At 36.9% G+C, this 15,966-nt stretch overlaps 1 protein-coding gene across 3 annotated transcripts in view; it reads right to left on the minus strand.

Moving 5' to 3' along the window:
- Positions 1 to 15,966, minus strand: part of SYCP1 (synaptonemal complex protein 1) — a 175,925-nt gene that overhangs the window by 91,910 nt on the left and 68,049 nt on the right. For all 3 annotated transcript variants that reach the window (XR_002481905.1, XM_008056892.1, XM_008056891.1), the window contains exons 15-16: positions 7,761 to 7,822; positions 508 to 612 (exon numbers count right to left, since the gene is read on the minus strand). Coding sequence is in view for 2 of the 3 variants with exons in the window: in XM_008056892.1 (XP_008055083.1) it covers positions 508 to 612; positions 7,761 to 7,822 (167 nt within the window). In the remaining variant the exon portion in view is untranslated. The remainder of the gene's footprint in view (positions 1 to 507; positions 613 to 7,760; positions 7,823 to 15,966) is intronic.

Here is a 15,966-nt window from a genome sequence, read left to right on the forward strand (position 1 = left end):
GAGACTCCAACTCAAGAAAAAAAAAAGAAAGAAATATTAGGTCAGGTATGGTAATGCACTACTCTAGTTCCAAGTACTGGGAAGGTTGAGGCAAGAAGACCATTTGAGCCAGGAGGTGAAGGCTGTAATGTGCTATGATCACATCTATGAATAGCCACTGCATTCCATCCTGGGCAACATAATGAGATTTTGTTGCAGAAAAAACAAAACAAAACAAAACAAAAGAAAAACTCAAGACATCAAAAAATGTAACTTTAATAAACAACAGTATTATGCATTGTGTTGACATCTTAAACGGTGACCTTTCTCTCCCACATCTTAACATGGAGGTTCTCCAGATGTTTTTTTAAATCAATCATTAACATATCAAATGTAACAAGGAAACAATTTTGAAAGGAATCTTTTGAAAAAAAAATTTCACAAATCAAACAGCTACACCATAATCTGCCTTATAAATTATATTCTAGTAACAAAATATCTGAAACAAAAATGTATCCTTAGACAAACCTCTCTGGTCTGGAGAAGACCAATTAGTTCTTGTTCTGTTCCTTTTAATTCTTCAGCAATCTTCTCAAACTGTTTCTTTTCATCTAAAAGCTTTTGATTTTCTGCCTATTTAAAAACATTAACAAATCAGAAGAGCCAAACCATACACATATTCAAAATAATCAAACTATCCAAATAGAGTTGTGGAAAGAATACTAGCTTCTCCTTTGCTAAAATTCTTTAAGTAAATTTAAAAAGTAAATGAATTAGCAGTGAATTCAATGAACAGAACCCTGAAATAAAAGTCACAGAATTTTAATTTAAAAAATAATATAGGTCACTGAATTCAAACCTTCTCTCTCCACACTATTAGCAAGTAAGTAGTTAATCTACTGATCTTCTTTGCACCTAGATTATACTAAAATGTGCTTCCTGTGATTTTCATGCAATAGTCATTATTCTTCCTTCCATAATCATATAGGATAACTCTAATTTTTCTTTCACATGATAGCTAACAAATATTTGAAGAGAGTTGTAATCACCCCCAAGTGTTCTTTTAACTATTCTAAAATCTCTAATTCTTGTCATCATTCTTCCTGTAAAATGACTTTCAATTACCTCATTCCCTCAGGATGAGGAATATCACTTTGTCAATATACCATTTTAAATAAGAAGTCAAGAATATAACACAATGTTCCAGACCAGGATCAGTAAGCTATTGCCTACAGGTCAAATCCAGTTCACTGCCAGTTTTTATAAATAAACTTTTATGGTAATACAACCACACCTATTCGTTTATGTATTGCCTATACCTGTTTTCACTATAGCAACAGAGTTGAATAGCTCCAATGGAGACCAAATAGCCTAGAAAGCCTAAATAATTTAAAACTTACCTTTTATATTAAAAGTTTTTCAAAGCCTGCTCTAGTTTAAGTCCTATACAACAGAATATTCTACAGAAATGAAAACATTTCCTACACTGTCCAACATAATAGCTATTGACCATTTCGAATGTAGCTATTGCAACTGAGGAACTGACTTTTAAATTTGATTTATTTTTAATTAATTTAAATTAATCAATTTAATAGCTACATTTAGCTAGTGACTATCATGCTGGACAATACAGCTTAAGAAACAAAAGCAAGACGATATATAACACAGCCCTTAATTCTTTAGTTGTGGGTGCTTAAGTTCTAATCATTCCTCCTGCTATAAAACATACCATGTATGTATGAACTCACATTTCACGTTGTTTACTCAAGCATGAGGTCACAACAATTTTATTAAAGACCTAATAAAAAATTCTGTTATAAATTATAGAGACTGCTAATTGTAGTTAAAGAGTTTGAATTTTATCTGTAGGCAATGTGGAATCATCAAAAGTTTTAATACAGCAATATAACATCGTCATATTTGTAACTTAAAATGACAACACTAGCAATAGCACAGAATAAAGCTTAAGGAGAGTGATCTAACAACAAGAAAATCAGTTATGAGACTGCTATGTCAAAACAAGAGACGATAAAGGTCTAAATTATTTCAAGGACTGAAGAGATAGACTGATAAAACTAACCACTCTGTTTAATGACTTCTATATGACCACTCCTAACTAGATGCTTTATATATATTTTTACTCCTTACACTACTCTGTGCAAGTTAGATGTTTGTATCTCCATTTGACAGATCAAAAAGTAAAAGTCTTTCAGCTTTTAGTACATCACTGTAACCTCACACTTACAGACCAACTCTCCCACTAAAAACTACTATAGTATAATATATATATATGACTAACTGCCAGAACATGAAGGATAAATCATACAGAAGAGAACCAAAGAAAGCAAGCTCTAATTCTGTGTATGAACACTAAACAAATCTAAAACCAACCCATGAAAAATACATTCATATACAGATTCAAAAGCAACAAACAAAAGGCTCAGAGAACGAAATTGAGATTTGAAGCATGATTCATAGAAGGTAAGACAGAACTTCTTTTTGAATCTAGTTAACTAATTTTTGGATAAAAACATTTACAATATCCAGAAGAATATATTAGAACCCAGAGTCTACATAACAAAAACTTCACATTGTCCTGAATAAAATTTAAAATTATTTAACATACAAAAAACTGACAAAATGTGAACATTCTCAAGAAAAAAAAAAACCAACATATGCTATCCCCAGTATAATCAAGATGTAAGAACTTTATCAAATGAATTAATGCAGCTATTGTAACTATCCTCAACCAGGAACAGGGAATACTCCTGAAATAAATGAAGATATAAGAAACAGAAGGAAACAAAAAATAAGAAAAACATAGGAGCCGGGCTCGGTGGCTCAGCCTGTAATCCCACGCCTTTGGGAGGCTGAGGTGAGTGGATTGCCTGAGCCCGCAGGTGCGAGACTCACCTGGGCAGCAAGACCTCATCTCCGCAATAAATCAAAAAATTAGCCGGGCGTGGTAGCGTGCACCTGTAGTTCTGGCTACTTGGAAGGCTGAGACGGAAGGATAGCCGGAGCCCAGCAGGTCAAGGCTGCGGTGGCGGGAGAGGCCACTGCACTCCAGTCTGGGCGACAGAGTGAGACTCCAACTCAAAAAAAAAAAAATAGAAAAAAAAAAAGAAAGAAAAAAATGGAAATTTCAGAACTAGGGGGGAAAAGTTCACTGGATAAGCTTAAGAGCACAATGGAGATTACAAGGAAGATGATAGTGAATCTGAATATTGGAATCATAGAAATGATCCAATCTGAAGAAGAGAGAAGGAAAAAAATTGAAATAAAATGAATAGCATCTTAGGAACTTGTGGAACAAGAGAAAAAAATCAAATAGATGTGTGATGATAATCCCAGGAGCAAAGGATAATGAAAATAGAATAGAAAAAATATTTGAAGAAACAGTGACCAAAACCTCCCCTATTTAAAGAAAGTTAAAATTTTATAGATTTATGAAGTACAGTAAATCACAAACAGAATAATTCAACCACACATACTGCTGAAAAATCAATGCTAAGGAGAAAATCTTTACAGTGTGTTTGTAGATTTTTCATTACAAAACATGGAGGACAAGACAATAAAACATCATCTTTTAGGTGAAAGAAAAAACCCATCAATCCACAATTCCATATTCAACAAAAATTATCCTTTAAGAATGAAGACTAAATAAATGATATATTCAGAAAGACAAACTAAGGGAATTTGTTGCTAGCAGAATTGCACTATAGGAAATGCACTCAGGGACCTGTGAAATAAAATAAAAAGGAAATTCTTTAGGCTGAATGAGAACAATGTTGGAAGTGAACTTGGATCTTCAGGGAAAAAAATGAAGAACATCAAAACTGGTAAATATTGGTGTAAATATAAACAACCATTTCCTCTAAGGTTCTTTAAATAACATATGACTATTTAAAGCAAAGATTATAACATCTTGTGAAAATGTAAATGCATGTAGGTGTAATCTATACAACTCTAGCATAAAGAACAAAGTGGGGAAAGAGACGTATAGAGTCAAAAGGTTTCAGCATTTTACATAAAATGGTACAATATTAGTTCAAAGTGGACTAAGTAATGGATACATGTTGTAATCCCTAGAGCAACCACAGAAATAAGTGCAGAGAGGTATATATAAAATGCCACTAAATACATTAAAATGGAATACCAAAAATATTCACATAACCCAAAAGAAAGCAGAAAGTGCAAAACAGAGGAACAAAAGCAAAAGGAGAAAACAGTAAAGTTTTTAAATGGTGAAACTAATCGAACCACATCAATAGTTAAACAACAAGTTTGAAGGATACTAACATCTAAACACTTCGGTTACCAGGGATTCTCAGAATGAATAAAGAAGAAGAACCGAGTTATATGCAGTCTACATACATGGCACATGTACAAATACAAAGCCAAAGACAGGTTAAAAGATAAATCATGCAGACAATAACCATAAGAAACATGGAGTGGCTGTAATAATGTCATTAAAATAGACTTCCCAGCTCATTTTGCAAGGCCAACATTACCCTGTCTCTAAAACCAGTCAAGGAGAGCTAAAAAGAAAAAGGAAAGAAAATTACTGACCAGTATCTCTTATGAACACAAATATAAAAACCCTCAACAAAATATTAACAAATAAAATTCAATAATATAGAAAATAATACACAATATCAAGTAGAGTTTATCCTGGAAATGTAAAGCTGGTTCAATATTTGAAAATCAACCAATGTAATACACCAAATCAATGCTCTAAAAAAGAAAAATTGTATGATCACATCAACTGATACAGAAAAAGCAAAATTCAACACTGATTAATAATAAAGGCTCTCAGTCAACTAGAAATAGAGGTGAACTTCCCACAAACTGCCTGCAAGTAACATCATACTTAAGGATAAAACATTGAATACTTTTCTCTTAAGACTGGGATATCAAAGATACACATGCTCACCACTCCTATTCATTGAACTGAAAATCTGAGCCAGTGCAATAAGGCAAGAAAAAGAAATCAAATGCATGTAGACTGGGTAGGAAGAAATAAAAACGACCCTGTTTGCAGACAACATGATTGTCTACATAGAAAATTCCAAGGAATTTACAAAATATCCCTAGAACTAGTAGGCAAAATTAGCAAGATCACAGGATAGCAAGTGCAAAAAGAAATCATATTCCCAACTACCAGCAATGTGCAATTGGAAAAATATTTTAAATAATACCTGCAAAAAAGAAATACTCAGGCATAAATCTACCACAACATGTTTAGGATCTGTATGCCAAACACTACAAAATACTACTAAATGAAATCATCATTTTAAAAAGATCTATATAAATGGAGACAGATATTGTGTTCACGTATTAGAAGACAACTATATATTTCACACATTCCAATAAAAATTCCACCAAGGGGTTTTTAAATACAGACAGGTTAGTTCTAAAATATTTTGTGGAAAAGTTAAGGAAATAGAATAGGTAAAACAATTTTGAAATTGAGTAATACAGTTGGCAAAATTACATTACCCAATATCTAAGACTTGCTATTAAATAAAGCTACAGTCATCAAGACTGCAATACTAACAAATAGATAAATACCTCAAGGGAATAAAAGGGAGTCAGAAATAGATCCATACAAACATGGCCACCTGATGTCTTTACAAATGCACAAAAGCAATTCAATGAAAAAAGGAGAGTATTTTCAACAAACCATCCATTTTTTTCTCATTACTACCACCACCTCCCAGCCTAAGCTATAATTATCTCTCCTCTGAATACTGTGACTATCTATCTTAACTGTTCTCTATTTTCCATACTGCAAATCAAATTTTTTCAAAGTACAAATCTGACCAAGCAGCACTCTCTGTTAAATTCTTGAGAAATTCTTATTCCTCTTAGGATAAATACAAAATTCCCTTGATACGATTTAGAAGACCATCAATTTTCAGGTTCTAACTCTCTAGCCATATCTTGCATCACACTCTTCTTTTCATTCCATTCTGTACTCACCATCCTCCACTCCATTAAAGAACCTTTGTACATAATGTTTCTTCTATCTGGTGTGCTACATTCCCTTCTTTCTCCAGATTTCAGTTCAATTTTTACTGCTTCAAAAAAGCCTCTTCTGATCTAACTTGCTCAAATCCCTTTATTACAGGCCTCACAGAACTGTGAACTAATCCTTTGCTGCCCTTGTCACCACTGTAATGTTACATTTGAGTAATTGAATTTAAGAGTTACTAGTTGATGACTGCAGTTTGCAGGCATTTGCTCCCACTATATTTCCAGAGTATAGTATAATTGAAACTCAACAAATGTTTGTTAAATGAGTAAATGAAATATCTTATTTATTCCTCACAACTACCCTGTGAAATGTGTACAATTATTTTCCCTATTTCATAGATGGAAAAACTGAGGCATCAAGAGGTGGGGTAAATTGTTCTTGGACACACAACTAGCAAGTAAAGAGCTGGATACTAGTCAAGGCATTCTGATCCTGAGACCCACGATGTTAATTATGCTCTACTGTTGTTCATGTATAACAAAAACTTCAAACCAGTCCTTGTTCATGTAGATGTGAGTCTTTATATAAAAGACAATGCTTTAGTATTCATCCAACAAATATTTATAAAGTGCCTACAAAGTATCAGTCTCTGTGCTAAGTACTAGAGTTATAGGGTAAACAGGACATAGCTTCTTAGCCCTTACTGGAGCACACATTCATTCCACTATTTATTTATTGAGCATCTACTCTGTGCCAGCAGCTATGCTAAGCTAAGGGCAGATAAAGCTTTAAACAATAATAGCACAAAAATTAATTTCATTTGTAAATAAGTGTTATAAGGGAAAAATTTAGAGTGCTAAGGAAATTAACCATAGAGAATCCTAAATCTAGCTTGGAATGTCAAGAAATGTTTTGTAAGGCAGTGATGTTTAAGCTGGGACTTAAAGCATAAGCATATATTAGAAAATTTGAAAACAATGTAAAACTATTATTAGTTATAAGAGTTGGTGCAAAAGCAATTCAATAATGAACAAGGATTTAAAAATAATGCTTCTCAGGGGATAGAAGAACAAGAAACTGCAAAATCATGAAGAGATGAAATAGGAAAACACAAAATCAAATAGCCATAAACAAAACAGTCCTCTATACCAGGGGCCAGTAAACTACAGCATGCAAGACAAACTCAGCCTGAAGTCTTTTTTCATAGACTCTTGAGTTAAGGACAGTTTTTATAGTTTTACAAGGTTGCAAAAAATAAAAGAGAGAAGGAAGAGGTAAGAGAGGAGAGAATTAACAACACAAAGTCTAAAATATTTATGCTCTAGTCCTGTACAGAAAAAGTTTGCCAATCCATGCTCTATAAACTGCAATCAATTAAGACATAATGAAGCCATATCTTACAAATTCATTAAACTTGATTCTACCTGAACACTAAACTTTGGTATTAAATACCTATCATACATATAGTTTTCAAAATTGTATCTTTGTGGCTCAGTTATCAAAGGCACAACATCCAAAATTACTAAATTTATAATCAGCTACATTACATGCATATTTGATCTTATCTAAATGTGCTATCAACACATATTCAAATAATATATACATCTTAATGAAGACAGTTAAAATGTATAAAAACTGGTACAGATAAGAATGTAGCTTTACTTAAAACTAAATATAATTTAAAAAATTTTTAGTTGAAAAACATAGCATAAAATGTCTATACTATGTGGATCTAAGTCAGGGGATTCAATATTATTTTGAAAAATAATTGCTATATATTGATAGCAAAGACTATACTTACCAAGATTTTTTTTAATTCTTCAAGTTCTACTTCTTTGTTATTTTTAAATTTAGTCATCTCTTCTAAAATAAGCAAAAGAATATAAATATGTTAAAAGTTTGATGAAAAAACAGAAAGAGGGGAGGAATAAGAAAAACGTCATGTAAAAGGGAAAATCAAAAGAGACAGATTAATACAACTACAATACTGTAAAGCTTAAAGGAAGTCCAAATCCAACTGTGCAAACATAATAAGAGGTAAATATTAATAGTAATATTTCTATAAAGTTAATTCCACAGTCAAATGAGCTCAAAGTTCATAAACCAAAATAAGCAATAATCTATATAAATAGATTTTGAATGAGTTCAGAAGTGCCTTTATCTTCAACTCATCACTATCTAAACATCTGAATTCTTGATCTTCATTCCAAACTTAAAAAGAGAAGTGATTCTCTTTCCTGAAACTACTCTGACCATTGTACTTCGGATCTAAATAGTCTCATCTCCTTTTCAACTCTAGCTCTATATTACCAATATACATTGACTCTATATAGAAGAATCTTTAATTTCCCCTATCTCATCTAAACATTCTACTTGAATATAAAACAATAATATCTGTCCTTTCTGCCCTACCAAGCTATTCCCAAATTTCTTACTTTGTTGAAAATTCCTGTTATCTATATATTTCTTTCTTAACTTCATACAAAACTAATGCCCATCTCCATGACAATAAAATTATGATTTTACAGATCACCAGTAAGTATTTTGTAAAGCAGTTATCAGTCATCATCATTGTAGAGCTTTGTAGTAATTGATATAATAACCACTCCCAGCTTTTTTCTCTTTGATTTTCAAGACTCTGTATTATTCATATTTTGCTTTTTTCTAACTCCTGCCCCTGTTTTCTTTGCTGACAGCCTTTTCCCCTGCCATCCTAAATAATAATGCTTTACAATGCTTTTCTCTCTATTTTTTTTTTTGAGTTGGAGTCTCACTCTGTCGCCCAGACTAGAGTGCAGTGGCCACTCCTGGCCACCGCAGTCTCGACCTGCTGAGCTCCGGCAATCCTTCCACCTCAGCCTTCCGAGTAGCCGGAATTATAGGTGCGCGCTACCACACCCGGCTAATTTTTTGATTTATTGTAGAGATAAGGTCTCACCAAGTTGCCCAAGCGGTTCTCGAATCCGTGGGCTCAGGCGATCCACTCACTTCAGCCTCCCACTCAAGGTGCGGGATTACAGGCTGAGCCACTGAGCCCAGCTAATGCTTTGTTTCTATACTTTCTTTTTTTTTTTTTGAGTCGGAGTCTCACTCAGTCGCCCAGATTGGAGTGCAGTGGCCGCTCCTGGCCACCACAGCCTCGACCTGCTGGGCTCTGGCGATCCTTCCACCTCAGCCTTCCGAGTAGCTGGAACTACAGGCGTGTACTACCATGCCTAGCTAATTTTTTGATTTATTGTAGAGGTGAGGTCTCGCCAAGTTGCCCAGGTGGGTCTCAAACCCACAGGCTCAGGCAATTCACTCACCTCGGCCTCCCAAAGCATGGGATTACAGGCTGAGCCACCGAGCCTGGCCTCTTTCTATATTTTCATGAATCCAATGTTATGCCAATCTACTGAAAAATCTTTCCAGTCCAAACCTCCTGCATTTTTCTACTTTCTTACATTTGCAAACTGCCTACAAACAAAAATAAAAATTTTTAAAGAAATAAAGAAAAAATTTACAGAGTTCTCTAATGATATTCAATTGTTATCCAAAAATGTACTGTCTAAAATATTGTCCTTCTTTGCTGTTAAGGATTATTACTATTTATTGGAGATATAACATATTGGAGAAAAAGTTCTAAGACTCTGTATTTTTTTTTATAAAATACACTTGTTATAATTGCCCACAGACTTTAAGGAAAACTCAACAAAATATGAAATGTCCATATAGGTTCTAAAAGAAAAAGCTGTCACATGCATGGTCAACTTAACCAAAAAAATTCATTTTAGATAAAAATACTTAATTTTTAAAAACTCAAAGACCTACTTCTCTACACTCTCTCCACAATCCCATAAAATTAGAAAACAGTCATACCAAAAACCATATAAGTATATTTTAAAAGAACAGTATTTTTTAAAATGACAACCAGAACATTAACAAACCAGAAAATTGAGGAATCCTTGGGGGAAAACCTCCCAATAATTCAGTGAAGGCTATGTGGAACAATTAGATCAGATGACCAGATCTCCCACCACAAAGCACACCTCAGGCAAAAGTAAGGTTCCTAGGAATTGGGGTTGAAGGGATGAGGTACTGTCCCAAATAGTTCGTGATGCCTAAACAAAATAAACATCCCATATAGCAAACGACAAGCTACCAAGCCCACCATCACCCTTGCAGCACCGCCCTCTCATCCACATAATCAGAAGAATCAGATTATAATACATAAGCAGATCAAGATGGATTCTCAAGATGGACACTCATACTTAAATGAGTAAACAATCAGGTACGTAAGTTTGTGAAGAAAATCAAAACAATGAAAGAGAAGCTCTAAATTCAACTAAGAAAAAAACTAAAATCCAAAGAGAAAGAGTTAATGAGCAAACAGAGGCAGATATTTTGCTAAGTATATATACCAATAAGATAGATACCATATCCCTAAAAATACATGACCAAGAGCTCTTAAAAATTTTAAATTTAACAACTGAATTTTTGGTTGTTTTTTTTTAGTTGGAGTCTTACTCTGTTGCCCAGGCTGGAGTGCAATGGCACACTCACAGTCACCGCAGCCTCGACCTGCTGGGCTCACGTACACCTTCCACCTCAGGCATGAGCCACCATGTCTGTCTAATTTTTGATTTATTCTAGAGGTGAGGTCTCGCCAAGTTGCCCAGACTGGTCTCAAACTCTTGGACTCAGCCAATCCTCTCACCTCTGCCTCCCAAAGTGCTGGGATTACAGGCATGAGTCACCATGTCTGGCCAACAATGGAGGTTTTTTAAACAACTAAGTAGACAGTTAAAAACTGAATTCAGCCTGCTGGCTGCTCCCACTAGGACTGAAGCACCTGCTACTGCCATGACACATACCATGCCTCCTGTCCAGAGGTCAGTGGACCTGTCCACCCACCCTTTGTACTCGGATGTCCGCTCTGAGGGGACATCATAAATCTAGCCAACTACTCATGTATACCTTCTCAGGGAGTATAAAGAGATTGCTGGTGATTATACCAGACAAATTTATGCAAGCACAAGTTTTTCAAAAATGTATGTTTTTTTGGAGTTTTCTATTCAAATTGCACGAAAAAAGCAAATAAAGAGATGGAATATATACTGAGATATATGCAAAAACAATCAGCTGGCATTAATGTAGAGAACATGTGAAGTGTTTTCACAGTGATACTGACAAATTCCCAATGCAGCAGGATACTACATGTCTATTGACAGATATTATGCTAGTATTGTCCTAGGAGAAGAACTACTAAAGTGTCATCTTACTGGTGCAATCAAAGCCAGTTGAAAGGGAATACCAACAAAAATCAAAAAGCCAAAGTTTTTAACAAAAAAAGTGGCATACAGAGAAAATAAACTTTCACTTCTTGCTTGGAAGGACAGAAGTGTCTATACAATTCTCAGCACTTGGAATCATGCAGGAATGAAATTTACCATAAAGACATTACATGGTGGAAACTAAATTATATTGCAAACATGAGCAGTATGGAATATGTGGATCAATATGTTTCTACCTATTGTTTTTTGCAAAAATATTTAAAATGGTAGAGGAAAGTATTCCTCTGGGGACTAGAAATATGTATTATTGACTTCTATATACTGTACTGAGCATCAAAAAAGAAAAACTTATGTCCCATTTGAAATCTGTCAAGCTTCTGATCCATCAGTTGAGAAATGGTTTTCAGGAATCATGAGTGCATCCTTCCACATTGTCTTTGAACAACAGACTGGACAATAAATTACATATTATTCATGTGAGGAAAAAAATGAGACTGCACTGTCTGCTCAAATAGAAAAACACCAGGTGGAAGACATCACACAAATTACTATTGCACATTATCAATAAACCTACAAAGCATGTTGGTGACTGTTTCACATGTTATCACATATTAAAAAAATGTAAGATATAAAATTTTGATTTTTTTGTGACAGGTAAGTTCCTCAATGCCCTAAATTCCATTATAAGTCAAATATTGTTACAATAAAATAATTGGTTCCAACACTATACTATTTAATAAGAAGCAATTAGTTTTTCACTATTTCATAAAAAAGTGCAATCAAGTTGCTGGTAGGTGACCCAGGAGATGTCTCTGAGTACAAATGGATCTAACAGATATTTACAGAACATTTCATCCAAGAACTATAGAACATACATTCTTCTCATCAGGACATGGAACATTCTCCAGAATAGATCATACGTTAGGACACAAATTGTTGAAAATGGAAATCATATAAATAATCTTTTTAGATCACAATGCCATAAAACTAGAAATCAATAACAGGAGGAACTTTGAAAATTGTAGAAGTACATGAAAATTAAATCTAAATAACCGTTGGGTCAAGGAAATAAATAAGAGGAAATCAAAACATTTCTTCAAAGAAATTAAAATCAAAACACACCTATCAAAACCTATGGGATACAGCAAAAGCAGTACTTGAGGGAAGTCTATAGCAATAAACATATATATCAAAAAAGTAGAAAGGGACAGCTCCAAGATGGCTCACTGGAAGCAACTACTGAGTGCCTCGCTCATGGAGAGTGCCTGAAATAGCAAGTAAATATTACCTCTTCAAGACACTGTATGAAATACCACACTGTAATTCACCAGAATAGTATGTGGGTCTACTGAGAGCAAAAGAGAGCAAGCTCAAGCTGCCTGCAGACCCAGCACCAGTGCAGGACTGGGACAGGATTCCCCACAAAGGAAAGGGATGGGTGACTGTGAGACTGCTCTGAGATTTCACATATCTGCCATGAACCAATGCAATCCCAGTCATAAGAAGCCCCTACTTACCACCCCATCCCTCACTCCAGTTGAATGCAGGACATCACCCCAAGTCTGGACAGCGGGATCACTCAGGTCCATGAGGAACCCAGAACAGTCATGCTCCCTGAGAGATCCAGCGCCAGCTGCCACTACCCCGCCAAAGAAGGAGGTCAGGTAATTTTGTGAATCCCCACGACAGACACCAGAGCTGCAGGCTGTACTGCACAGGATCCCTCACCTCCCTCCAATGCTCCAAACCAAGGATGTTTTGACTGCTTTGGAGTCAAGCCCACACCTCACCTGGCCCAAGCCCATCTGAGATTTGCAGTGCATCTTGACCCCAAGAGCCACCAGCTCCCACGGCCCCCATCACAACTGTCTTTCCCAATGCCTCATATGGTTGAAGAAGGAACAGCCAGGCAATGCACCTTCATAACTCTCAGTCAGGCAGAGTTCTTGCCACCCGTGGTTTGGGAAGAAAGTAGAGAGACGCGGAAAGTCTGTGTATCCACAGAACCAACACCACAGACTCCAAGCAGGTAGGGAGCAGTACTACAGACCCTAACCCCCTCCGGGGCCAACCCGTGGCTACTGAGCAGGCAAAGAGTAGCAGCTGCAGAGCCTCACCTCTGCTGCTGGCAACCAGGCAGAGAACAGCCGCCACAGATTACTGACACCACAGAGGCTGAGAGTAGCCTCCCAACCTTGCCTGAATGCTGAAGAGGCATACTTGCTAAGTTCCTCCCAGCTGTCACCACTGCCACTTCCACCCTTCCCACACACAGGCCAGAGAGGGAAGATGAGGGAGGACATCCTCACAGTCCTGAGCCAGGCGAGGCCCCAGGCACTCACAGCTTAGGGAGGGAGTGGAGAAACAGGACACGTTTGTGAATCCACAGATCTGATACCACGAGGAAGGGTCCCCATAGGGCTGCACAGCTGCCCCACCTCACCTGAAATCGCTATTGTGGCTCAGTCCTACTCGAAAGACACAAACTCCAGAGGCAAATCTTAGGGACCCCACCTTCTACCACTGCTACACTGTCCCTGCTACCAGTGAATCAGGAAGAGAATGGGGAGCCAGGGCAACAGATGAAGCCAACTGACCATACACAACAGACACCATAGATACAAGGGGAACTCAGAAGAGAGTTACAGAAAATTGTGTGTTTATTCTTACATGTTTAAACCTCAGTCACCTCCAAAGTACTCCCCGTTTGATGCAATACACCTATCAAGATGCTTTTTCCAAATCAAAACTGTTTTGGGTTTTTTTTGAGTTAGAGTCCCACTCTGTCGCCCAGACTAGAGCGCAGTGGCACGCTCCCGGCCACCACAGCTTCGACCTGCTGGGCTCAGGTGATCCTTCCACCTCAGCTTTCCAAGTAGCTGGAACTACAGGCACACACCACTACACCCAGCTAATTTTTTGATTTATTGTAGAGATGAGGTCTTGCCATGTTGCCCAGGCTGGTCTTGAACCTGTGAGCTTAGGCAATCTTCTCACCTCAGTCTCCCAAAGTGATGGAATTATAGGTGTGAACCACTACACCCGGCCTCCAAACAGTTTTTGAACTCACCAGTGTTGATGCCTTTTAGTGCTTCTGCCATTTTTGGTTTCATCTCTTCCACACTGACAAAACATTTCCTTTTGAGGACTTTTTTCATCCAGGGAAACAAAAAAAAAGTTGCTTGGGGTGAGATCAGGTGAAGAGGGAGGGTGGGACACGAGTACCATGCCATTATTGGTCAAAAACTGCTGAACACTCAGTCCAGTGTGGGGCAGGTGTGCTCATAAATCACCCATCATGAAATGGGCAAACACATTGAAAGACTCTCCAAAAAAAATTCAGTAAAGCCTAACACAGTCTTTCACAAAAACGCTAGCTGGTACCCTGATGTCAAGGGGTTCCTAGAACACTTACCTAGTTAGGGAAGCCTGCGCTACAAGAGGACTGCCCTCCAAAAAAACTTGTGTGTGTGTTTTTTTTTTGGGGGGGGGGTTCCTCCTTGTATATCCATAGTTTAAAAGAAAGGAAATCTTAAAAAGCCCCATCCAGACTATAGCAAATTTTTTTAAAGTAATTTTCTTTTTTTTTTTTTGAGTTGGAGTCTCACTCTGTCGCCCAGACTGGAGTGCAGTGGCCGCTCCTGGCCACCGCAGCCTCGACCCACTGGGCTCCGGCGATCCTTCCACCTCAGCCTTCCGAGTAGCCAGAATTACAGGCGCACACTACCACGACCAGCTAATGTTTTAATTTATTGTAGAGATGAGGTCTCGCCTGCCCAGGTGGGTCTCAAACCCGCGGGCTCAGGCAATCCACTCACCTCAGCCTCCCAAAGGCGTGGGATTACAGCTGAGCCACCAAGCCCAGCTAAAAGTAATTTTTTAAGAGACAAGTCTGCTCCCACAGAAGGAATCAACATAAAACCCAGCAATACCAAAAGCCAAAGTGTTCTGACACCTACAAAAGATCCTGAGTAACAGATCCTAACCAGAATGAACTGTCCTAATGACAGAGAATTCAGCACATGGATAGCAAAGAAAATCAATGCAATCCAAGAGAGAGCTGATACCCAAATTAAACAGGCCACAAAAACAGTCTAAGAACTGGAAGCTGAGATGGCCATTTTAAGAAAGAACCAAACTAAACTTCTGGAACTGAAGAATTTGCTTCAGGAATATCAAATAGTCATAAGCCTTAACGACAGATTACACCAGGTAGAAGAATTTCAGAGCTAGATAACAACCTTTAAATTAACCCAGACAAAAAATAAAAAGTAATTTTAATAAACGAATCAAGCCTTCAAGAGATAAGAGATTATGTAAAGAAACCAAATCTATGTTTAAGTGGTATTCCTCAGAGAGAAGGGGAAAATGAGAGCAATACACAAAAAGCTTTTAAAATCATAATCCAAGAAAACTTCATCTATTTTGCTAGCGAGGTCACAATACAGATACAAAAAAAATTCAAAGCATTTCTGAGAGGTACTATACGAGATGATCATCCAGAACACACACAGTGACCAGACTATCTGAAAGAAATAAATCTTAAAGGCAGCTAGAGACAAGGGCAAACCACTTACCAAGGGAGACTCAGTAGGATAACAGCAGACCTTGGGGCAGAAACATTACATGCCAGATGAGACTGGATGCCCATTCTATCATTCTTAAGAAAAGCAATGCAAGCCAAGGATTTGCTACCCCGCCAAACTACGCTTCATAAATGAAGGAGAAGTAAAG

This window comes from Carlito syrichta, unplaced genomic scaffold (assembly GCF_000164805.1).
Source record: "Carlito syrichta isolate Samal-C Ts95f unplaced genomic scaffold, Tarsius_syrichta-2.0.1 Scaffold302570, whole genome shotgun sequence".
Taxonomy (NCBI): Eukaryota; Metazoa; Chordata; class Mammalia; order Primates; family Tarsiidae; genus Carlito; species Carlito syrichta.